We start from the raw sequence: 24,267 nt of genomic DNA, 5'->3' as shown, positions 1-24,267 counted from the left end.
AACATCTAGGTATTCAGATACGCTATATCACAGACCTCTGTCAGATGACCGATTTCCAATTTTCACAAAGTTTTAACAGCTTAAAGACTTGCACTTGAAAAAGGGGAATGCTGAATTACTAAAATTATAAAGGGAAAAAAATCTTTATCATTAAAAAAGACATCCATAAGATTTCGAGAGAGGCTAGAATATATAAGAAACAATATATAAGTGCCCATGATTACAAACATGTTAAATGATGACAACCAAGAAATTGGTGACAATCTACACGAAATCAAAAGACTGTCACTGAAGACCTGTAATACAGGTCACAGAATTTTTATTTGAAACCACGGGGATTACAAAATATAAAGAGACAATTCAGTCTTCCTTATCACAGTTCAACAAACATAAGGCAAAAACGGTACTAAAGAACTTGAATCAATGTGGTTGTTTACAAAGCTGAAAACACAGCAAATCAGTTTTCTGAAAGGGAGTTTTGTGGGTTTTTTTTTAATTACACATTAGAAACAAGCAAAAAGATCTTAAAACTCATGAGTGCCCTCTCACTGGGAAAACTGAAACTCAAACAAGACGCTTAGAGAATTTACACAGCATAGTTCTCAAATAACAATGTTTGCAAGGCAATTACTTAATTAAGCTCAACTACTGACACTTCCTTTAAAACATAAAGAAAAACAAAAAAGATCTGTCAACTGGCACAGCTTTTCCACAGTCATTTTATTTGGTATAGATTCTATTACTGCACTCTTGGAAGATAAGATATTATTTGAAACCTGAGGTTTGTGTGTGTTAGTCGCTTAGTCGTGTCCAACTCTTTGCAACCTCATGGACTGTAGCCTGTCAGGGTCCTCTGTGCATAGAATTCTCCAGGCAAGAATACTGGAGTAGGTTGCCATTTCCTTCTCCAGGGGATCTTCCTGACCCAGGAATTGAACCCATGTCTCCTCTGTTGCAGGCCGATTCTTTACTGTCTGAGCCACTAGGGGGTTACAAGCACCTAAGTAATGTCAATGAAGAAAAATTCAACCACTATTTCTAATTTTATGGCTAACTTTTATTGAGAACTGAACCAGCAACTGTTTTAAGTGCCTTATACTCAATATTCAAGTAATACGAGAGGCTATTATTACATGCCTATTATGAGAGGAATTATTATAATCCCCAATTTATAAATAAGGAAACTGATGCACAAGAGTTAAATGACTGTCGATAAGAGCTGGGTCTGAACCAGGAGTCTGATTCCAAACCTGAGCATTTCATTGTGTACCCATTTGCCTCCTTCTCAGCTCTTCAGAGTTCAATTCACTTTACAAACAACTGCTGAGCAAATTCAGGCAATAACCAAAGGGTAACCTTAAAGGTAAAGCCAACATGGGGAAACAGTGGAAACAGTGTCACTTTATTTTTGGGGGCTCCAAAATCACTGCGGATGCTGATTGCAGCCAGGAAATTAAAAGACGCTTACTCCTTGGAAGGAAAGTTATGACCAACCTAAATAGTATATTAAAAAGCAGACACATTACTTTGCCAACAAAGGTCCGTCTAGTCAAGGCTATGGTTTTCCCAGTGGTCATGTATGGATGTGAGAGTTGGACTGTGAAGAAAGCTGATCGCCGAAGAATTGATGCTTTTGAACTGTGGTGCTGGAGAAGACTCTTGAGAGTCCCTTGGACTGCACGGAGATCCAACCAGTCCATTCTAAAGGAGATGGATCCTGGGTGTTCATTGGAAGGACTGATGCTAAAGCTGAAACTGCAATACTTTGGCCACCTCATGCGACGAGTTGACTCACTGGAAAAGAGTCTGATGCTAGGAGGGATTGGGGGTGGGAGGAGACGGGGACGACAGAGGATGAGATGGCTGGATGGCATCACCGACTCTGTGGACATGAGTTTGAGTGAACTCCGGGAGTTGGTGATGGACAGGGAGGCCTGGCGTGCTGTGATTCATGGGGTCGCAAAGAGTCGGACACGACGGAGCGACTGAACTGATTGACTGACTGAACAAGATATTCACAATAACAGACCTGGGATTAAATGACCATATATTCTTCTACTTTTGTCCTCACCCGTGCCCACCTTCTGTTTTCCTCATAATTTACAATAAAAGTATAAGGAAGAAGTAGCGAGGAGTGTGTGTCCGTGTATGTCTGGTGTGTTGCGGGTTGTGTGGAGAGGGAAATCAGACAAACACATTGGTTAAGAAATAAGAAGTGACTCAAGTTAGAAGAGGAAATGAATCAAATGGTCACAGCAGATCTCAGGTTAAACTTGGACAGAGTTGTCTGGTAACAGGGTATTGAACATAAGACCCAACAAAATTTTCCTTAGCAAATTCTATGAGTAACATCCACAACCATTCCACTAAATGGAAGTGACTTAGACATTAGTTCTAACATGTGACCTCTTAGCACCTTCCTGAAACACCTCCAAAACTAAATAAAACCACTGGCAGTTGGAAAAGTTGGGTGCATCACAGGACAGGCTGTGAGGACTAACTTCTAACAACAGATTAACCACTGCAGGATCACCTCTCATGAAGGGGGGGATTCCCACTAGTACCTTCTGCCTCCACAAAACCCTGCAATACAACCTCTTAAAGCTTCACTGCAAGGGCTGAAAAGCCAGGACTCGCCCCTAAAGAAATCTCCCATCCTTCTCTTGCTCACTGACCTTCTTCTCTCTCACCTCCCAAAACCCCCCTTATACCCATCCAGAAGCCTCTCTGCCTCAGTCACTCGAAGGGCTCCACTCAGCTCCCATCTCCCCACCGAGCCTAGAAGCTTCCCTCAAGTCCTCCCTGTACCTAGGCTGTGGGATGCACTGCTGGAAGACCTCCTACAGTGGGTCATCAATTCATGGTGTCAACTCTCAGCCAGGCTAAGATGCTGTTGTTTTCAGCACTTCACTCAGCCCAACATTCACCCTTCTCAGAACCCCAAGAGGCAACTCCCTCTGTGTCTTTCAACAGAGTACCTTGTCTTTGCCCCAGAGGATACAGAAAAAGCAAATTTAACTGATATATAAGAACCAGCATCAGAGCAACCAAAAATATCACTCTATTTAGTCCTTTATCTCATTCTCTTTGTCCCATCTTATTCTCACTAGGTCCTTTTAAAGGAATCAAGCCAAACTGTTTTACTTAAAGGAATCCATACAACATTTGTTTATATAATAAAACTTATATTAGGGGAAAAAACACTAAGCATAAAAATATTCAAGACAAAATTCCACTTGCAGAAGAACTGGCCATTTCAGCCCAAGTCTCTATCCCACCCCCTTCCTGGAACAGGACACCACAGGATGGTGACAGTTTGAGTCAGGAAGGTGGTATGGCTCACGGACAGAACTCAGGCCCTCATGTTGAGCCCAGTGGCCTCCACAGTTTCTTTCAACTCTGAAGTGTCACGATTCTCTGATATCTCTAAGACTACATGTAAACTCAAGTCAAAGTAAACTTAGGAGAAAAATAATATAACTTTACAATCAAGTGCTATTCTTAATTGGGTACAAGGTTCTAAGGTGAGGGGGAAAAACAAGCATACCCTTAGGACTATAATTTTGGTGGAAAGATGTTAAAAATGGGCATTTTATCCTTCCCTGGTATTGTAGTATAGTTTCTTCTCAGGTATATTAAAGGGTGAAGTCAAAGTGTAAGTTGCTCAGTTGTGTCTGACTCTTTGTGACCCCATGGATTGCAACCCACCAGGCTCCTTTGTCCATGGGGATTCTCCAAGCAAGAATACTGGAGTGGGTTGAAATAGCCTCCCCTCCAGGGGATCTTCCCAACCCAAGGATTGTACTAGGGTCTCCTGCATTGCAGGCAGATTCTTTATCAACTGAGCCACCAGGAAGCCCCAAGAATACTGGAGTGGGTTAAAGGGTAATTCAGAAAATTCCACAAATGGTACTGTATGGCCTTTGAGAACAAGAAACGAGCCCCCCAGTGACACCAGCATATGGTGTGGAGGCAGTTTCTGGCTACAGCACAAGAAGGGGGAACCAAACCCAGTCCGGTGGAGCCCCAACTCACTCAACTGGAAAAGACAGTTGGTGGATTTCAAGGAGGCATACAATTTGTGGGGCAAAATAACAGCGAGGTAGAACTGCACAGAGAACCACACTGTCTCCCCAGCTGCTGGCTGAGGACTTGTCTGTGCCCATGTGAGAGGAAACCGCCTGAGTCTAGGGAAAGAAACACTGCAGAAGAACTTGCAGAAACTCCCAGAGCTCACACAGGGCCGGGAACAGTCTGGATTCCCACCAGGCACAGTTGAAAATTCTCAAAATACACAGGGCCTTGGGTGGAATCCTCAGGAGGGTGTTGTCTTCCTGGTGGGGCTATGTCATCCCTAGACTGAGGCTGCTCTGGACCAGTCCTTTCAAAGGAACAACATGATTCCAAGTAATTTAAATAGACACCAGGAAAAAAAATTTAATCCAACATTAGTTAAAGGAGTACAACAAACCCAAGCAACCAACAACCTAAAACACAAAACTCAGCATCCAATTAAAAACAGGAAAAAAAAAACCTATCAGGAATGCAAAGAAGCAGCAAAATATGACCCATAACTAAGATAAAAATTTTAACCAGAGAAAGAGATAAAGACAAGACAGATATGACAGAACCACAACACAATGTTGTTAAAACACCTGTCATAAACACATCCAAAAAGTTTAAGATGGTAGAAGAAAATATTATCATGATGAGAGAAATGGATATAAAAAGTCACAAACAGAATTTCTAGAGATGAAAAATATAGCATCTGAAATGAAAATATACCAGCTGGGTGAGCAGAAGAAAAGATTAGTATTAGAAGATACAGTAATAAATATTACCCAAAGGGAAACAAAAAGAAAAAACCAAAAAAAACTGAACATAGCATCAGTAGCTTGCGTGACAGTATCAAGCATCTAACACAAGTATAACTGTAGTCCCACAAGGAAGAGAGAGGGAGAACAGGAGAATTATTTGAAGAAATAACAGCTGAGAAATTTTCCAATTTAATACAAACTGTTCAAGTTTAAAGACCTAAAAACTCAACAAATCCTAATCAGAATAAACATAAGGAAATTATGTTGAGGCACACCATAGTCAACTTGCTGAAAATCAGTGAAAAGAAAAAAGCAACCAGAGAACAAAACAAGACACTATGTTCAAAGGAATTATGAATGACATCAGACTTATCATCAGAAACCGCACAAGACAGAAGACAATGAGAGCTAGCATTAAAGCACTAAAAGAAAAAACAGTCAATCTAGAAATCTTTTATCTAAATAAGTACCTTCTAAATTGAAGGCAAAATAAAAACTTAGAAACTCATCACCAGAAAATCTGTACTATGAGCAATGCTGAAGGAAATTCTTTAGGCAGAAGATAAATGATACTAGATATAAATCTGGATCCACATAAAGCAAAAGAAGCACAGACAAGTGGCATATATCTGGGTAAATATAAAAGACATTTTTGGGACTTCCCTCGTGGTCCAGTGGCTAAGACTCTGTGCTCCCCAATGCAGGGGCCCGGGTCCAACCCCTGGTTAGGGAACTAGATCCCATACGCTACAGCTAAAAGCCCATATGCTGCAACTAAAGATCCTGCATGCTGCAACTAACACCCAGTGCAGTCAAATAAATAATTTTTTTTTAAGTTGCTTTTTAAAAAAAAGACATTTTTGCTTATTTAAAGCAAAAACGATATCAATATATGCTATGAACTGAATGTTTGTGTTCCTCCCTTCCAAGTGATGGTAATAAGAGGTGGGGCCCCCATGACTATGGAGGAACTCCCCTAAAACAAAGACTGCAGGGAGCTCCCTCCTCCCTTCCACCATGTGAGGTTACAGCAGAGACACACCTACCCTGCTAGTACCATGAGCTTGGACTTTGCAGCCTCCTAAACTGTGAGAAATAAAATTCTGTTATTTATAAGCTTCTGAGTCTCTTGGACTTTGTTAAGCAGCCTGAAGAGACTAAAACAATATATTGTGAGATGTGTAACACATGTATAAGTAAAATGTGTGACACAGTAGCCAAAAGTATGGAAGGGAAAAATGAAAGTGTACTGTTATAAAGGCTCTTACATTATACACGAAATGGTATAATATTATTGGAAGATAGATTGAGAATTGAAAGATGTGTGCTGTAAAGCCTGATTAATCACAAAAAATAACACAGAGACACAGATAATAAGACAATAGTGGACTGGAATGATAAAAATGGAGTCTAAAAAAATCCAAAAGAAGTCATGAAAAGAGGAAAAAAGAAATAAACATAGATGGGACAAAAAAGGAAACGAACAGCAATACAGGAGATGTAAACTTAACCATATCAATAAACACATTAAGTGCAAATGGTTTAAGCATCTCAGGACATATACTGGCAGCCCCAACTATGCATATGCTATCTAAAAGAAACCCACTTTAAATATAAAGACACAAACAGGTTTATAGAGGATGAAAAAAGACATATCACATAGACTTTACTTAAAACAAAAGCAGAAATGGCTATATTTCTATCAGACAAAGTAGACTTCAGAACAAAGAATATTATCAGGATAAAAAGAGAAATTTCATAATGCTAAAAGGTCAATTCTTCAACAGGACATAACAATACTACATATACCTAAATCTAGTCTGAAGCCTCGAAATACGGTGAAACTAGAAAAGACACAAACAACAGAAGTAATGACAGTCAGAGAGTCCAATATTCATCTCTCAGCAAATAATAGAACAGTAGGCAGAAATCAATTAGGATACAGAAGACCTGACCAATACTACCAACCAACTTGACCTAACTGACATTTATACAACATTCTACTGAACAGCAACAGGATAGTCACTCTTTGCAGGCACACATAAAACATTCATCACAGCAGACCCATTTGGTCGCATTTCAGACCATAAACCAAGCCTCCATACCTGTTAGCAGACTGAGACTACACACAGCATGTTCTCTGACCATGGCAGAATTAATGATAGATTATTTGCAAAAATCCTAGTAGTTGGCAAATAACACAGCACACATACATAATCAATGGGTCCAAAACAATCACAAGGGAAACAGGAACATATTTTGAACTGAATGCAAATGAATATTTAACACCTCAAAACTTGTGGGATATAGCTAAATAAAACAAATTCAGTAACAAATTCATCTTAGGGCATATTTTAGCTGAACTGAATCTATTTGGTAATGATTAAATATGGGTGGCTGTTATTCAGCATTACATAACAGGGCTTTATATAATGGGGCTTAATTCACTGATATTTATTGATACTCTCCTTAAAAGGCAAAGATTTCTGCAGGCTGCTACCAGAGATAGGAAGAAAGAAAACATGCAGTCCCTAAAACTGTCAGAAAAAATGCAGGCCTGAACCCAAACTCCCAGGCCAAGCTAGAGGGGACATGAGGGCCATGTAAGTGATGATCCTGTGTGACGGTGGAGCCAGGCAGCTTGGCCCAGAAGCTGGTGCTGGAGTGAGCAGCAGGGATAAGACAAGGCTCAGACAGCGCTTGGCATGGCAAAAAGCAGGGGCAGGCGGCAGGTTCAGCAAACAGCTAGTTCACTGTCAGCAGAGCACAGACATCTTGTGGAAGGGGAAGCCTGGATGGGACTGGATGCAATGGCCTGGAGGAACCCGGAGATGGGACCTGGAGCCAGAACCTGAGTGTGGTCCTGGACCTATTGCTGAGCAACTAGAGGGCCCCAGTTCACCCCACTCCTTGGTGAAGGAGAACAAAACCATCCCATTGATCACTCAGCTGCTAGGGAAGCAACTGTGATGTCCACATGGTGACTGAAGTGCTATATTCACATGGAGGCGATGTGATGGAGCTCATGGCTGAAGGTGGACAAGTGGCCCAAGGCTGCGGGAAGACGGACCAAGCCCTGCTGGTGTGAGTGCCTGGTGAGAAGGGAGAGGGCATGGACAAGAGGCCACGGGAGCAGTGCAGGCAACGAGCACAGCCTCAGCCCCACGGATGTAGCAGAAGCATAAGACAGAGGCAATGGAAGGAGCCTCTGTGACCAACTGAGAGGGGGACAGCCAGCCAGGCTGAAGGAAAACCGAACCCAGTTCTAAAGCAGTGGAAATGTGGGGAAATTTCACTCCCAAACAAGGAAGTTAGAAAATACAGTTGTTCTGCTGAAAAGGCAAGATGCTTCTAAACAAAACTTCAGCCATATGATAAGACACTGCTGACTCAGGGAGGAAAAAACTCTTGAGAAGGAAAACATTTAATCCTGGAAACTATGCATCTACTCTAAAAGCATCTGACCAACAACTTCTAGATACAATTATACAAATGCCATTGAGTGAAACATTGCATCTGAGTTTGACCACATCCCTTCTAACATCTATACATTTTCATGCGTGTCCTAATTTTATTTGAGGCTGCAAAAATTCACACGTGAGGACTCCACAGTGAACTTACTGCTGTGCTATAGGTGCACCAGATCTCAACAGCAAACTAACAGAGCCAAAGCGAAGAAAAAGTGAAAAGATCCACATGGTGGTAAGAAAAAAAAAGAACTGTTACTGAGTTCTCTGCTTAAAAAAAAGAAATCATTAAAAAAAATCATCAGTCAAGAAAGCCAAATCACCTGAACCCACCAAACACACAAACAGAACAGAAAACTGCCATCCTGCAACAGAGCATAATCGTTATGGACGGGCCGTGGACAGTGAATGAGCACGATGCCAACTGGTGCCTCAGGATTTACTCACTACCTGTGGTGACCAGGCTGAAAAATACAGCTTTATTTCACTCTGGTAGAACCACCGTCACAAACTTGGCCTGGTTCACTGTGTGACAAACAAGATGATCACTTTTCAAAATGATGACTAGAAACTACATTTGAATCCTGTCCATTGAAATTAGCTTACATTTGCAATTCAAACGATTTCCGGGTATGATCCAGCACCCCAAGTGAAACTGGCTTCGACCTATCTTATTCCAGGAAAGTCAATGGGTGAAGGTTTGCTGTTTCGTGAGAAGGAAAAGCTTTTCCAAGCTTACTTAAGAGCTGTTTAGAACAATGTCTGTGATGTGCCCATTTACAATTACTTCTATGCCAATCACATGAGCTATTAAAGGCCTGTCACTAGAGCTTTTTGTTGACTTACTACATTCCTGCCCAGACTCAAATCGGGTAGAAAGTCTATGTGTAGAGAGAAATTCGAACTAGCATCCTGGGAGTAGCTTACTCAACTTCCTTGCGGTAGCATGTAAAACAAACCTCAAAAGGCAGTGAAAAGGGGGAGGGGAGAGAGAGAGAGAAACATCTGGATAGGATCCAGAGGACTCACCCGTGCAAAGTCAAACGCATATCTGTAAATAAGTTTAAAGTTTGTAGAATCATTTAATAATGATCTTAAGTAATCCAAAGTATTTCTGAGTTTTTCTGTTGTATCACATCTAGAAAAACAGAATAAAGGCAAATTATAACCTGAGTTTTTTCTGACGTGGGGCAGTAATATAAAACACAGTCCCAAAAGACAATAAAAACCCTGGAGTTGGAACACATCCACGATGAGCTTTTCCTCCTATGCTTTTCAAGAAGTTTCAAATGTACGGAAAAGCTGAAGTTCCTATAAATAAGCACCCATATGCCCATTCTCTGGGTCCACTATGAACACTGTCACATCTGTGCTCTCACATATAAGCACTTTTTTCTGTGCCTTTTTAAAATAAGTTGCCAACATAATGCCACTTTACTCCTAAATGCCTCAATGCCATCATCACTTAATATCCTAGAAATGTTAACTTTCTTAGCTAATATATGACTCACGTGCAGATTTCCCGGTTTTCCCCAGCTCCTATTTTCCATCAGAGATCCAATCACGGCTTATGCACTGCTCTCAGGTGTCTATCTCCTTAGTCTCTAGAAGGTACCCTGCCCTTTTCCTGTCTTTCTTGACAATCTTATTTTTGAAGGGATCAGCCTAGCTGATTTGTCAGATAACTTTTGTTATCTGACAGTTTGTCAGATAACTTCCCTATGATTACACTTAGATTAAGCACTCATGATAAGAGCACTCCACGCTGTGCGCTTCTCCCCCCATGAGGACAGTCCGTCCCATTACTGGTGATACTAAGATGACTCATTTGGTGAAGGTAGGACCCGCCCATCTCCACTTAAAGGTACTCTGGGCCCCTCTAAATGATGTGCAATCTCGAGGATGATACCTCGAGACTGACAGTCTTGTTCCTCAACAACCTATCACCAGGTGGGTTCAGCATCTGTTATGATCCCTGCCTAAATCAGTTTTACATTTGAGGATGCAAAATGGTGATTTTTCTAATTCTGTCATGCTTTTACACTTACAGGCCAGAACCTTTCTATAAAGAGAGTTCCACTCACCACCTTTCTTGGCTTTGGACTGAAGGACTTCTGCCTTTTACTCAGGGTTAGAATCTGCTACTGTCCTCACTCTTCATGGTGCACGACTGTCCCTCCAATGTCCTTCTGACACGTCCCCACCATCAGTCTCTGAGCGCATCCTCGCTTTCTGACACAAGATATTCTAGTTCACCTTGTACTACTCTCTCTACCCTAGATTTGAAATCAGTTATTTCTCCAGGAAGCCCTGGTGATGACAACCTGTTTTCACAGGTAAGTGACACACTGTTTATTTTTCTCGTTCAGTCACCCTGTTGTGTTCGACTCTTTGCAACCCCATGGACTACACCAGGCTTCCCTATCCTTCACCATCTCCCAGAGCTTGCTCGAACTCGTGTCCATTGAGTCGGTGATGTCATCCAACCATCTCAGCCTCTGTCATCCCCTTCTCCTCCTGCCTTCAATCTTTCCTAGCATCAGGTTCTTTTTCTTAAGTAGCATCACAGTCTTTTCCCTAAGTAGACTATTTGGCTATTTTTACAAGCTAACTTTCTGGTCCTAATAGCTAGCTTTTAAAATTGAGAACCAAGAGTTATCATTTTCACTGGAAATATTAAAGATTTTCAATGCTGGATGTGTTTCTTTGTGTTTCCCTATAGAGCTTTTACCTCCTATCAAGTATAGATAATACATATCACAAGTATTAACAATGCAATTATTTTACATATTTTATTAAACCAAAATATAGTTCGTTATAGAACACACTGATTTATTTTCAGCACTAAAATTGTGACATTTCTGCAATTTTTTGTAGCTAACTACAAAAAGCTTCCCATGATCTACTGAGATGATAAAATATCTAAAAGTCAAAAGTTATAGTAAACGTTTCACTTCTATGAGTTTACAAGAATTCAGAATATCCTTCTTGATTTCTTTGAAAACTTAAAAAGATTAAAATTAGGCTAACTTTAGAAGTCAGAAAAGGCTTCTTTAAGGGACTGACTTGTAAGTTGAGAGCTGAAAGGTAAATGGAAACTAGATGTTTTTGGAGAGGAGGGCTTTCCAGATTAAAGGAATAGTATGCATAAAGGTCTAGCAGCATGCCGAGCCTAAAGACTAAAAGAAAATCACATGACTAGACTGGGTAGAGTAAAAGGGAACGTGGTCCAAAAAGAAGCTGAAAGAGAAGCAGGGACAGACCATACAGCTTTTGTGGTCCACAGTGGGTTTTTGGTTTTGGGTTTTTTTTTTAATACCTAGAAACAATGGAAGCTACCTCATATCATGAGAGTTACCATGATCAGGCTTTCATCTTGAAAAGCCCACTCTGGATCTCTGTGGAAAAAGGTTAGGAATGGGGGGAAAAAGACACTGATTGATAGCCTAATTAGACAGTTAGTGCCAGAACCCATAGAGAAGGCAATGGCAAGCCACTCCAGTACTCTTGCTTAGAAAATCCCATGGATGGAGGAGCCTGGTAGGCTGCAGTCCGTGGGGTCGCTAAGGGTCGGACACGACTGAGCGACTTCACTTTCACTTTTCACTTTCACACATTGGAGAAGGAAATGGCAACCCACTCCAGTGTTCTTGCCTGGAGAATCCCAGGGACGGGGGAGCCTGGTGGGCTTCCGTCTATGGGGTCACACAGAGTCGGACACGACTGAAGTGACTTAGCAGCAGCAGCCAGAACCCATAGGACTCATGGAGGCTAGAAGGATGCATGAGAAAGCAGTTCATGGGAACCTGCGAGGCAGGAGGAGCAGAGCTTACTGCATATTGGGCTCTCTACTCTATGGTTTGATCTTCTTACCACAGATATATGAGTAACATTTTATTAGTAGTAATATGGGGGAGAAGTAAAGAGAAGGGAAACAGCTAACCCCAAAACACCTAAGGCCGGAAGAGGGGTCTTCATTTGGAAAAAAGGTTAAGGACCAAAACCACAGGAAAGTGGCCAGATTTGGGCCAGTTGGTTTAGTTTAGTTCTGCCCAATGAAAGGAAGAAGAGTAGTTGCTTATTTCAACAGATTCTAGAGCAGGAACCACTGCATAGCTGAAAGAAAATAACGCTGATGCAAGATGAATGTGAAGTTCTACAGCAAGCCGGGGAGTAAGTCCAGCCAACACTGGCAAAGATGTCTTGACACTTCAAGACGCACAGAGCTGGTCTGGAGAGTCACATGTAAAATGCCCAAAGTAAACTTTCACTCCATGTGTTTATTAAAGAGAGGTTAGAGATGATGCTGTCAATAAAGAGTTTAGTGTTAGTATTAATCGTTCAGTCACGTCCAACTCGTTGCGACCCCTCGGACAGTAGCTCACCAGGCTCCTCTCTCCATGGGATTCTCCAGGCAAGAATACTGGAGTGGGTTGTCATTTCCTTCTCCAAACAGAGTTTGCTGCTGCTGCTAAGTCGCTTCAGTCGTGTCCGACTCTGTGCGACCCCATATATGGCAGCCGACCAGGCTCCGCCTCCCTGGGATTCTCCAGGCAAGAACACTGGAAATGGGTTGCCATTTCCTTCTCTAATGTGTGAAAGTGAAAAGTGAAAGTGAAGTCGCTCAGTCGTGTCCGACTAGTAGCGACCCCATGGACTGCAGCCTACCAGGCTCCTCTGTCCATGCGATTTTCTAGGCAAGGGTACTGGAAAGAGTTTACCCTGCTTTAAAAGTGGCCTGGTCCCATAGAGCCCGTGGACTAACCCCCACCAGGGATCCAGGCCGCTGAGTCACCTTGTCTGAACCATACATTGCCATCTAGTGGCCACTCAACAAGGTCATCTGCAGACGGCTCTGTGCCAACAAAGATGTGAAGAAACAGGCTTGGCCTGAGACTTCGGAAAGCAGCATTTCCCCCAGCTTTCCTGTGTACCACATATAAAAATGAGATAGTCACAGAGTGACAGTGCCGTGCTGCTAAGGGACATCATATGCCACAACAAAATATGCACGTATTGTAGAATCGCCGCTTATTTGAACTGTGCTGCTGAAACATAGTCAGAAGTAACAAGAATGAGGATAATCTTCAAAGGTTATAAACTCAAAGGTAGTTCTCTTCTATTACCCAGGGACAGCCTTCGCCCCTTCACTCAGTCCGCCCAAAGGTATTTTTCCACTCCATCATCAGTTCTATGCAAAGTTAGCTACAAGGCTAACATACACTTTTGGTTTTGTTTTGTTTAGCTTAAATGCTCTATAAGCTTAATTCATCAGAGGCAACCTTAAACCCACATGCTGGAACAAGACAAAAAATAAAACAAGAGCTGGGAATTTCCTGGCAGTCCAGTGGTTAGTACTCTGTACTTTCACTGCCCGGGGTATGAGTTCAATCCCTGGTCAGGGAACTAAGATCCCACAAGTCACATGGCAGGGCCAAAATAAAATAAGAGCTGTGCCTTCTCTAAGAACCATCGCAGGAGCCTGGAGATAAATGTTCCCTTCCCTACCAGCTGCTGTCGCTTCTTCCAAGAATCATGAAACACAGACCTGGAGAGGCCAAGCACGCAGCTCCTCCAGACAGAATCCAGGAGACTGATTTCTGGGTGCCCCACATTCCACCATTTCAACCTTCTTGGTTTTAGGGACACTACCAGAGACATCCAGGAAGTGGCAGATTCAAAACTCCCTGGTTCGAAAAGCCCTGGGCTTCCTATTTCTAGCATGCACCCACAGTACAGTAACTTTAAAAAAAAAAAAGTCCTTTTTTACATTTTAATTTCCACTTGAGTACAAAAAAGTTCACTTGACAGGTTTAATAAACCCAAAAATGAGAGAAAAGGAAAAAACTCCAACTAGAAGACAAAATAGATCATTCAAAAGATGGACTATTTTCCATCTTTAGGAGATATAAAAGACTGGCCTCTGAGTTTTCTTATTTATTGGGTGCAAATGCCTTATAAATACAAGTAGCATAAACAGAAGTGACCTTATTACTTTTGGATGTTTTGGCTGAACATTGCTTCCAAGTTCCTGCCTCAAATGGACTTTGTCTTGTTCCTGGCTTTTGTTTCGCCAGGACCTAGAATTCCGTGCTTGGCACATCACTGCCACTCAAATATTTGCTGAACAAATGATGGATCTAGGGAGGCAGGAGGGAGAGGGGGGTGGGAATTCATAAAACTTGAAATTGCACTATTTTTGAACTACAAAGAACCTTGGAGGTTATTGTGAGTAATCATCTTCACCTCACTGATGAGGAAACTTACTCTCAGAGTTTCACATCACAAAAAGAAAGAAGATTCCTCTTTTTTTTTTTGCAGTGGATCAGATTTATTACTACACAGTAAACCACAAGAACCGAGTGGCAGCATTCTCTGGGAATCCACCTGCCACCACTTGTGTCACACAAAGTTCCCAACAAAGAGCTTGTGGAGCACCCCCTATCCTGAGAGCATACATGTAAAGCCTCTTTCAGGAAACTGCACAGTTCAGTTCCCAGACACTGTGATCCTCAAAACATGAGCAAGGCCTTGCACTGGGTAATATTCTTATGTAAAGGCAAATGTAAAAAGGAACCTAGAACTATACAAAAATGGGATATCATACCCTCTTAAGACAAATGAAAATGTGCCTGAAAAAATGCTGATGATACCTCCTCTAAAGCCTTGAATAAAATCTTGATTTAACCTTGCATTCATCGTTACAAGGGTACTTTAAAAGGAGCAGCCATCCTGTGTTCTATCCGGAAAGCAACAGAGAGGCAGCGAGGAAAACGATGCAAGAGTTAGGAGGCTTAACATCATGAGGAGATGTTTCCCAACAGGATGAACACAATCCTATGAGATCCCAGAGACTTAACCCCAAAATTCTAGACCGTGCTGAGGAAAGAGTATTTGCAAAAGGGTGATTTGGCTTTTACCTAAAATGCATGTGTCATCAGATAATAGTTGTTAGAGGAAGAATGTGATTGAAGAATCAGAAGTCCTAGGTTTTCTTCCTACCCCTAATCCCATCGCAAATCACATACCCCTTTGAAGCCTCTGTCTCCTCACTTGGAAAATGGGCAGATGAAGTCTGATCTGTCAAGGTAGGTGTGAGGATCAAATAAGAGAACAGTGAAAAGGCCTCATAAAAGTGTACTAAAGCACAGTGAAAATAAAGTACTGTTACCAACAACAAAGGGACAATGATAGTAAAAGTTGACAAATTTCTAAATTTAAATAAAACCATTAAGCCATTTCAATTCCAATTTTAATACAAGTCTATTATTCCTACTTGAAGTAAAAAGAAGAAGCCATTCCAAGTACTTTAGATCAGTTATTCAATACTATCCTAAGAATTAGCATTTCCTCTTTTAATATCATTTGAAATATTTCATCATTCACCTCATTTGTATCTTTCAGTGGACAAAAGAATGACAATTTATGTTTTCCTGAATGAAACTCTTAGCAAACACACAGACGTAAAACACACACACAGACATACATGCGTGTAAGCACAAAGTGAATACATAAAACCACTGATTTTTTCACTCTGCACCAAGTAACATAAACAGAATCTTTATTATTATTAATTTTTAATCACTAGAGTAATGAAATTTTAAATTTTCACAAAGCTAATGTGAGAATATAGCGAATAAAAGATAAATATCTTCACTTGTAAGTTATACTTTACTCAGCTATTCTCACTAACTATAAACCAGATGCGAACACCATGATTTTAAACCTATGCTGTCGAACACGGTAGCCACTAAACATACACAGCAACTGGGCACCTGAAATGCAGCTAATGAAGACTGAGATGTATCATAAATGTAAAATATACAACAGATTTCGAAGATTCAATATGAAAAAAAAGTAAAATAGCTTACTGATTTTTAAAATATTGATTAATGCTAGGATGATAGTATTTTGGGTATTCTGAGTCAAGTGAAATACATTAAAACAAATTTTACCTGTTTCTTTTTCCATTTTTAATGTGGCTATTAGAAAATTTTAAATTATCTATGTGGCTCACATATATGAGAAAAGGATGACTCATTTCTATCGAGCTGCTCTAGAAGAATACTAAAATAAACAGTGTACATTATATAAAAACTTCAATTGCTAAAATTTATCCATAATAGCCCTCTTCCTCATATGAAAACGGGGCTTTGCCTTCACACCTGTGACCACAGGTGAAGCTTGCCTAGACCCCCAGGCTTTCCTCCAGTCACCCAACCCAGATGAGGACCCAGAGGGAGGCAGTCAGCCAGAGGAGAGCAAGGATCCCCACTCCCACCCCCACCCCAGGGCAGCCTCAGGACTTACTGTAGAGAAGTCATTCCTTTTAACCATTCCTGTAGAGTAAAATAACCCATATTTTGTGCATCCAATTTCCAAGCTAGGACAAGCATAACTACCTGTTTAAAACAAAGCAGAAAGACCAATCAAATCAGAACAGATCTCAGCAATTAAATACATTAACATCACACCAAATGTTCACAGTAGTTTAGTCACTGAAATATGAACAGGGTTAACTCGATAATGAGTTTTAGTTTGGCAAACATCTAGAAGTTTGATAATTCAGTCCGCTGACAAGGGTTTGGATAAACTTGACTTCTGTTGATGTCTGATGGTGAAAGTATAAAGGGATTAACCTCTCCAAAGGGTGGCTCTGCAGTATCAAAACTGGAACCAGCAGTTCCACCTATGGAATTATCTCACAGATACACCTACACATGTACACAAAGCTAAACAGGCATCAAAACTTACTACAGGACCATTTGTAGTAGTAAAAGACTGAGAACAACCAAATACCTACTAGTTAGGGACGACTTAATATACCTTTGCTAAACACATTCTATACAAAGGAAAATGATGTCACTATTGAGACAAATGAAGTGTAGCCATCCACACAAATATGGAACAGATTCCAAGATTTAAGTGAAAATGAAGAGAGACGTGCAGAACAGAGTGTTAAAATCCAAAAGGGAGGCGGTGGGACAGACAGTGGACACCATATTTGTAAATTCAACTCTAAAAGGGGGAGATGATTTAATGGAGCCCAACATTCCATGTCTATGGTGCTGTGCCACTCAGTCACCTCTCAGTGGGCACCATCCTTGCTTTAAGTGGATCTTTTCAAACTCTGCTGATGTGAGCAACTGTGACAACTGGTTTGCAGCACTGCTCATCACTTTTTCACTTAGATGTTTTAGAGAAAAGGGTGGCACCCAGATAGTTATGGTGAGTTTAATAAATACCTGAAGGTATGAGAGACAAAATTACATTTTGAAGATGCCTCCAGCTGCAAGCTCTCTGGGGTTCTTCTAGAGCTGAGGCCTTCTAGACTGGGGAGAGAGGAGGAAGCCCTCCCACCTCATCTACCTCAAGACCCAAGGCAAGATGAGGAATAACTTAAAAACAAAGCATGCCATTCCTGGAGAGGTAAAGAAGCGGGACGGGGCCTTCCTAGGACCAGTCTGCCACTCTGCAAGGCTGGCAATCTCTGGACAGTCCCTAATACAGAAGGGAACTCGAGTTCTCAACTGGAGATCACACATACCCTGAACGGCTGTATGTCTATTTGTTGTAATAAAAAAAAGGGCAATGGGAAGAAAATACACGTTTCTATAATACAGTTGGCTGGGGACAAGCAATCGTGGCATTTGGCATTTCTTTACACCAGAATAACTGCCCCATACCATTAAACTACAATCGGGGTCAGATGGTGCCCAACTGGGTCAGATGACGGTGATAGTGAGAGGAAATCCGGGTGATATAACAGAAAAAAATGAGGCAAGCCAAGACATGGAAGCAGCCTAAATGTACACAAACAAGGGAATGGACAAAGAAGATGTGGTACATATACACTTTCTAATTCAAATTTGATATGTTCTCAAACAGGATCTATACTCAATCCTCTATTAGAAAGATTAAATATTCCGCATAAACACTTGTTAAGTTAAAAAAAATAAAAGTTATGGCAAAGGAACACATACACACAGTATGCGTGCAATGTGGCCAAACAACCAAAGCAGGTATCACAATGGGAATTTCTTTACACAAAACAGACCTTTCCCTAGGACAGTCAATAAGAAGCCAACTAAAGAACTTCATTGTTACCTTACTAAATGAAAGCTGACCTGAATTTTACAAGCCTGCTTAAATTTCATAAGCTATAAATATCAGGCAAGGTGAGGATTTTAAATACTTTAAAGTGCTCACTTATCAATACAGATAAGCCTTTAAAAAAACTATTTCAGTGTTTTTTTTCAAACAGTTTCTAAAACTGGGATGCATCCATAGCTGATGGCTTATCAGATTTACTTAACATTTTTCCCTTTAAGTGATGAATAACATAATAAAATTTCTATTAGTGGCATCTTAAATTGAAATACAATAATAAATACTTTGGAATAATAGTCTGAATTGGGTCTTTTAGTCTTCTATGTGATTCAACATTTCAAGATTGTTTCTATTTCTACAGAAATGGAGAACCAAAGACTCCTAATTACCAAAGAAGATAATAATAGCAACTATTTTTTATTGAGTACTGGTATTTGGGGGCTTCCCAGGTGACACTAGTGGTAAAAGAATCCACCTGCTAATGCAGGAGGTCAGGGTTTGATACCTGGGTTGGGAAGATCCTCTAGAGTAGGAAATGGCAACCCACTCCAGTATTCTTGCTTGGAAAATTCCATGGACATAGGAGCCTGGCGGGCTACAGTCCAATGGGGCCACAAAGAGTCGGACATGACTGAGCGACTGACACACACACACACTGGTATTTAGGGGTGAAGAACTTTAAAGAGCTGGGCCTGGCTAGTTTTTTTGCTTAGAAACAGCTGCAGCACTCCTCCCACCCAACAGGCCTTTCTCCCCTGAGAGGAGATGCCCACTTAATCCCTCTGACACCTGCGGCCTGACACCTCCCAATCTCCCCACCATCAGGCCCTGCTGCCCACCCCCAGGATTGCATGCTAACTGCTGTTCCCTGGGTAGAAACTTGGGACTCCTCTCAGAGCCAGCTCACTCTCGCCCCTCTTATTCTACCCTCCAGAAAACATTTGTCAACCTTAGCCCATTCCCTGTCAAAAAACTTCCTTCTTAAAGTCAGTGAAATGTTCTTTTCTGGCTATGGACCAGATTAAGCAAAACACTACTGACCCAGTTGTCCCCAAACCTTGCACCAATCTGAATAATGTACTGATATCTGAACTAGAAAGATGACTTAAACTCAACATTCAAAAAATTAAGATCATGGCATCCAGTCCATCACTCCATGGCAAACAGATGAGGGAAAAGTGAAAGCAATGACAGATTTTACTTCCTTAGGCTCCAAAATCACTGTGGACGGTGACTGTAGCCATGAAATTAAGACGCTTGCTCATAGGACGGAAAGCTATGACAAACGTAGACAGCATATTAAAAAGCAAAGACATCACTTTGCTAACAAAGTTCTGAATAGACAAAGCTATGGTTTTTCCAGCAGTCATGTATGGGTGTGAGCTGGACCATAAAGGCTGAGCACCAAAGAACTAATGACTTCTAATTGTGGTGCTAGAGAAGACTCTTGAGAGTCCCTTGGACTACAAGATCAAACCAGTCAATCCTAAAGGAAATCAACCCTGAATATTCATTGGAAGGACTGAAGCTCCAAAACTTTGGCCACCTGATGCAGAGCCGACTCACCGGAAAAGACCCTGATGCTAGGAAAGACTGACAGCAAAAGGAGAAGAGGGCAGCAGAGGATGTGATGGTTAGATAGCATCACCGACCCGACAGACATAAATCTGAGCAAACTCCAGGCAACAGTGAAGGACAGGGAAGCCTGGCATGCTGCAGTCCGTGGTGTTGCAAAGAGTTGGACATGACTGAGCAACTGAACAACAACCTGAACTAGATCACATTCAAATTAAAAATACAAGGCAAAAATCAGTCCAAAGCCTAATTAGAAAATTTAAAGTGTTACTGGGAGGAAGTGGGGAAGATGCAGGCATAGAAACAAAAAATTTTTAATAAAATTTCTTTGTGAAATCTCCAGGAGCATGACAGATCGGCATGGGCACCAGGTTATCTCACCAACACTCTGATGAAAGGAATGAGCCCTTGGGAGCTCTACCAGAGTATAAATTCATTGAGGATATAAGAAGTATTTGTTAAACTGGGGGCTGTAATATTAAACTGTATAGCTAACAAGCCAGGGCATTTGTATAATTTTTCATTTTACAGTGAGACAGATGTGGGAATAGGAAAAATATTCAATAATAACATGATGGTAAGAATGAGGCAAAAATAATTAAGCATGTAAAAAACTTCTAATTGAATTTTTTAAGGGAAATACTTAGGGCTTTTACACTAAAAATCAATCACTTTCCAAGCTAAATTCAACTGGAAGTGAAGGAGCTATGAAAAATCCTTGATAATTACAACCTATTCAAAAATCTTATAAATAATTAATTATTCAAAGTCCTACACAAACTCTACATTAGTCTGGAACAACTACAGAGGAAGACAAAGATACACAATGCCATCAGTCCCCTAGTCACCTGTCATCGGAGGTACACACGCGTATACCACTTTTTAAACGTCTAGTTACCTAATTAGTGAAATTAAAGAAATTAAGAAATTAAACAAGAAAAAAAATGACTAACGGCAGTTATACCACATCAACTGCAAAAAAAAGTTCTGCTTTACAAGCCAATTCAGAATGGAACTTATTTCTTAGATTGCCTCATAAAAACTAACATATCCTTACTTCTTTACTGTTGCATTATCTGTTGAAAGACAAAATCAGATCAACTGATTTGCCTAAATTAGTAAGTTAGACTTACATTTTCTGGCTCGACACCAATGTCTTCACAGAATTTCTCCATGCCCTCAGGACCTACAACATCATCAGTACCTGTGATGAAATGCAATTTATATAAAGTAAATCTAACCATGTACAGATACTATTACTACTACTGTAGCATTATACTGTTAAAATACTTATTATTGAGATCAAATAACACCTAAAGACCATAAACCCTCTCTGAAGGAAGAAATTACCAAGTGTAAGTTGAAAAATATTCTGGAATTTAAGTTCTATCTTTAAAGGATTCTGCTTTGCACCATCATTAACATCAATTTATGGCCAAGTCCTTCAACCTACAAATAGATGTACATATAATTGATATCTAAAGATAAAGTACAGGTATTCAATTTCTATTCTTTAAAGTAGCTTATAAATCTCTATTCTTATTTTGATAATAATTTCAACATATAAAATAAATTTTGGAAAAACAGTAAAAAACCACCTAATATTCTTTATAAAATTAACTTGGAAGTAATATAATTGTTTCTTTTACACAGAAAAAAAAAATCAAGCAGTCTTTTTGTTCTACACAAGGCAATAGCTCTTTCTCCACACTCCATGTTAGCTCTCTCTCTTCCTGAAAGAAATGTCCACACACCCCAGCTCTATTGCATCCCCACTCATTCTTCAACCACAGCAACTGTTTTCTGTTCCTCTCCCTCCATGGAAACTCCCCTTGCCAATGCCACCAATCAGCTCTGATTACCACATCCAATAGACACAGTCCATCTCTGTTTTATGCGGCTTCCGTGGAGTAGCTGAAATTATCCTTCCGTAGTGTCTCAACCCGGAGAAGGCAATAGCAAGCCACTCCAGTACTCTTGCCTAGAAAATCCCATGGACGGAGGAGCCTGGTAGGCTGCAGTCCGTGGGGTCGCTACTAGTCAGACACTACTGAGCGACTTCACTTTCACTTTTCACTTTCACACATTGGAGGAGGAAATGGCAACCCACTCCAGTGTTCTTGCCTGGAGAATCCCAGGGACGGGGGAGCCTGGTGGGCTGCCGTCTATGGGGTCACATAGAGTCGGACACGACTGAAGTGACTTAGCAGCAGCAGCAGCAGCAGCAGTGTCTCAACCCGGGTCACCACCTGAAATGGAAGGCCTCATCCTGCAGTTCCCCCTTCTCCGACATTCTCAAGAGTCAATCAATGATCCAGCGTGCTGCCAACTTTACTTTCCAAATATTTCTCAACTGCTGACTTATTATTCAGATGCCATTCTCTTACTTAGATGACCACAGCAGTACCCTCAGGGTCTCCCTATTTCCAGAGCCTCACCCTGCTCTGACTCACCCTGCACACAGCCACCTGGGGGCTCCACCTCAAACATAAACTCCGTCCTGGCTTAAAATCCTTTGATTTTTAAGCTCCCTACTATCTATGGATGAAGTCCAAAGTCTCTGGCAAATCAAATAAGGTTCTTTATGATCTATTGCCACCCTTCCTCTTCAGCCTTGTAACTTTCCACCTTCAAATCAAGTTTCCTGGAAATAAAAGAATCAAATAAATATTGCTGAATGAATAAAAATTAGGATCCAGAAATACCTACCCATGGTTTGTTCCGCACACACACCCTGACATGTGGTACATGGTACTACATGTGGTACTACTCTTGGGGCCTCAGTCCATCTCCCTCTCCCCTCGTCTCATGTGAGCTCCTTCCATCTTGAAGCTGGGACAGGCAGTCCTCCCAATCTCCCCACCCCCACCAATGGAGGCTGGGTCAGGCAGTCCCCATGCAATGCTAGGAATACTTTTCCCACATTTGCATCAAGTCCCAGCTCATCTACCTTTCCTTCTAAATTCCAACAGAGTAACAGCTATTTATTCTTCTTATAACCTCAACCCTGGCATGAAGTAGTTGCTCAATAAAGTTTACTGAATGAATGGATGGGTATCAGAATACAAAAACCACTCTAGTCTTTCACAGTCTTCAGATGTACCAAGCTGCCAAGATCAGCAGAATCCATCTAAATGCCTGTGTTATTCAAATATTATCAACTGGGCACATCCTGTGCTATTCACTGTAGAAGTAGCTGACGAGGAATAATATATGGTCCCCGCCCACCAAGATTGGAAATAAAGCACAAGAGTAATTTCAATACAAAGTAATAACTAGATCACAAAGTATAAGGCGGTTGGTCTCAACAAAGGGTGACAACTAAAACCACCTTGCACGCTTATTGGTCAGTCCTGTGTCACTTTTCTCTCTTCTAGTCCTTGGCTTCTCTTAAAATCCAAACTCAGGCTTTTCCACATAATCTAGCCAAAGCAAATACTTTTTCTGCCTTTTAATCACAAATGTGCTATTTTGTCTCAGATAATTTCGTTTCACATAATTCAAATCTGTTACCTTTTCTGGGACTTTCTTTCTTTTCTCCTTTTATTAATGTATCCTTAATTCTGTCTTATTACAGGAAAGTCAAATAAAACTTTACTTAATTTTTAATTTAGTTTTTTGGGCAACATTAATACATACAATGATATGAAATTTCAGTTAAAAGCAAAACTGAAAATAAAAGTGCTAAAAAGGTAAAAGTGTTCCTTCGAACCTTTCCCTACACCCCAGAAGAATTTCTTTAAAAATCCTTCCTCAAATAAACTATTTTATAGAATTTTAGCTACAGTAAACATATACATATTTATTCCTATAAGTTTTTCACGCAATCCTCTTGGCCTCCAGGTATACAACAATCATTTCATCTTCAATGAATGATTGTTTTTGCCTCCTCCTTTCTTGTATTTATGTCCCTTCTTTCTTTCTCTTATCTAACAGGATCAGCTAATAATCTCCCAAAACAATGGCAAATAAGAAAGAGTGAGAATGGGCACCCTTATCTCAGTCTTGACTCAAATGGGAATACAGTCAGCATTTTATCATTTGGGTCTGTGTGTGCACATGGGATTCCCAGGTGTCTCAGTGGTAGAGAATCTGCCTGCCAAGGCAGAAGACCCGGGTTCAATCCCTGGGTCGGGAAGATCCCCTGGAGGAGGAAATGGCAACTCACTCCAGTATCTTTGCCTGGAAAATCCCACGGACAGAGGAACCTGGTGGGCAACAGTCCATGGGGTCACAAAGAGTCAGACACAACTGAGTGACTAAGCACACACACGTGTGCATATACTTACATATGCACA

General features: G+C 40.9%; 1 protein-coding gene and 1 non-coding gene across 6 annotated transcripts in view; one reads left to right on the top strand and one right to left on the bottom strand.

Moving 5' to 3' along the window:
* Nucleotides 1-24,267, bottom strand: part of DCUN1D4 (defective in cullin neddylation 1 domain containing 4) — a 70,913-nt gene that overhangs the window by 6,614 nt on the left and 40,032 nt on the right. For 4 of the 5 annotated variants that reach the window (XM_088836330.1, XM_055434347.2, XM_088836332.1 and 1 more), the window contains 3 exons: nt 21,103-21,173; nt 16,595-16,686; nt 9,314-9,422 (listed from right to left, as the gene is read on the bottom strand). In XM_088836330.1, coding sequence (XP_088692456.1) covers nt 9,314-9,422; nt 16,595-16,686; nt 21,103-21,173 — 272 coding nt within the window. The remainder of the gene's footprint in view (nt 1-9,313; nt 9,423-16,594; nt 16,687-21,102; nt 21,174-24,267) is intronic. The other variant, XM_055434348.2, reaches the window with a different exon arrangement.
* On the top strand, nt 24,036-24,107 carry TRNAS-GCU (transfer RNA serine (anticodon GCU)). The gene has a single exon. It is a non-coding gene; the product is annotated as a tRNA-Gly (tRNA).

This window comes from Moschus berezovskii, chromosome 5 (genome assembly GCF_049115385.1).
Source record: "Moschus berezovskii isolate FMDL1 chromosome 5, NW_MosBer_1.0, whole genome shotgun sequence".
Taxonomy (NCBI): domain Eukaryota; kingdom Metazoa; phylum Chordata; class Mammalia; order Artiodactyla; family Moschidae; genus Moschus; species Moschus berezovskii.
The sequence above is the reverse complement of the archived record's forward strand: the minus strand, read 5'-3'. Positions and strand labels throughout refer to the sequence as shown.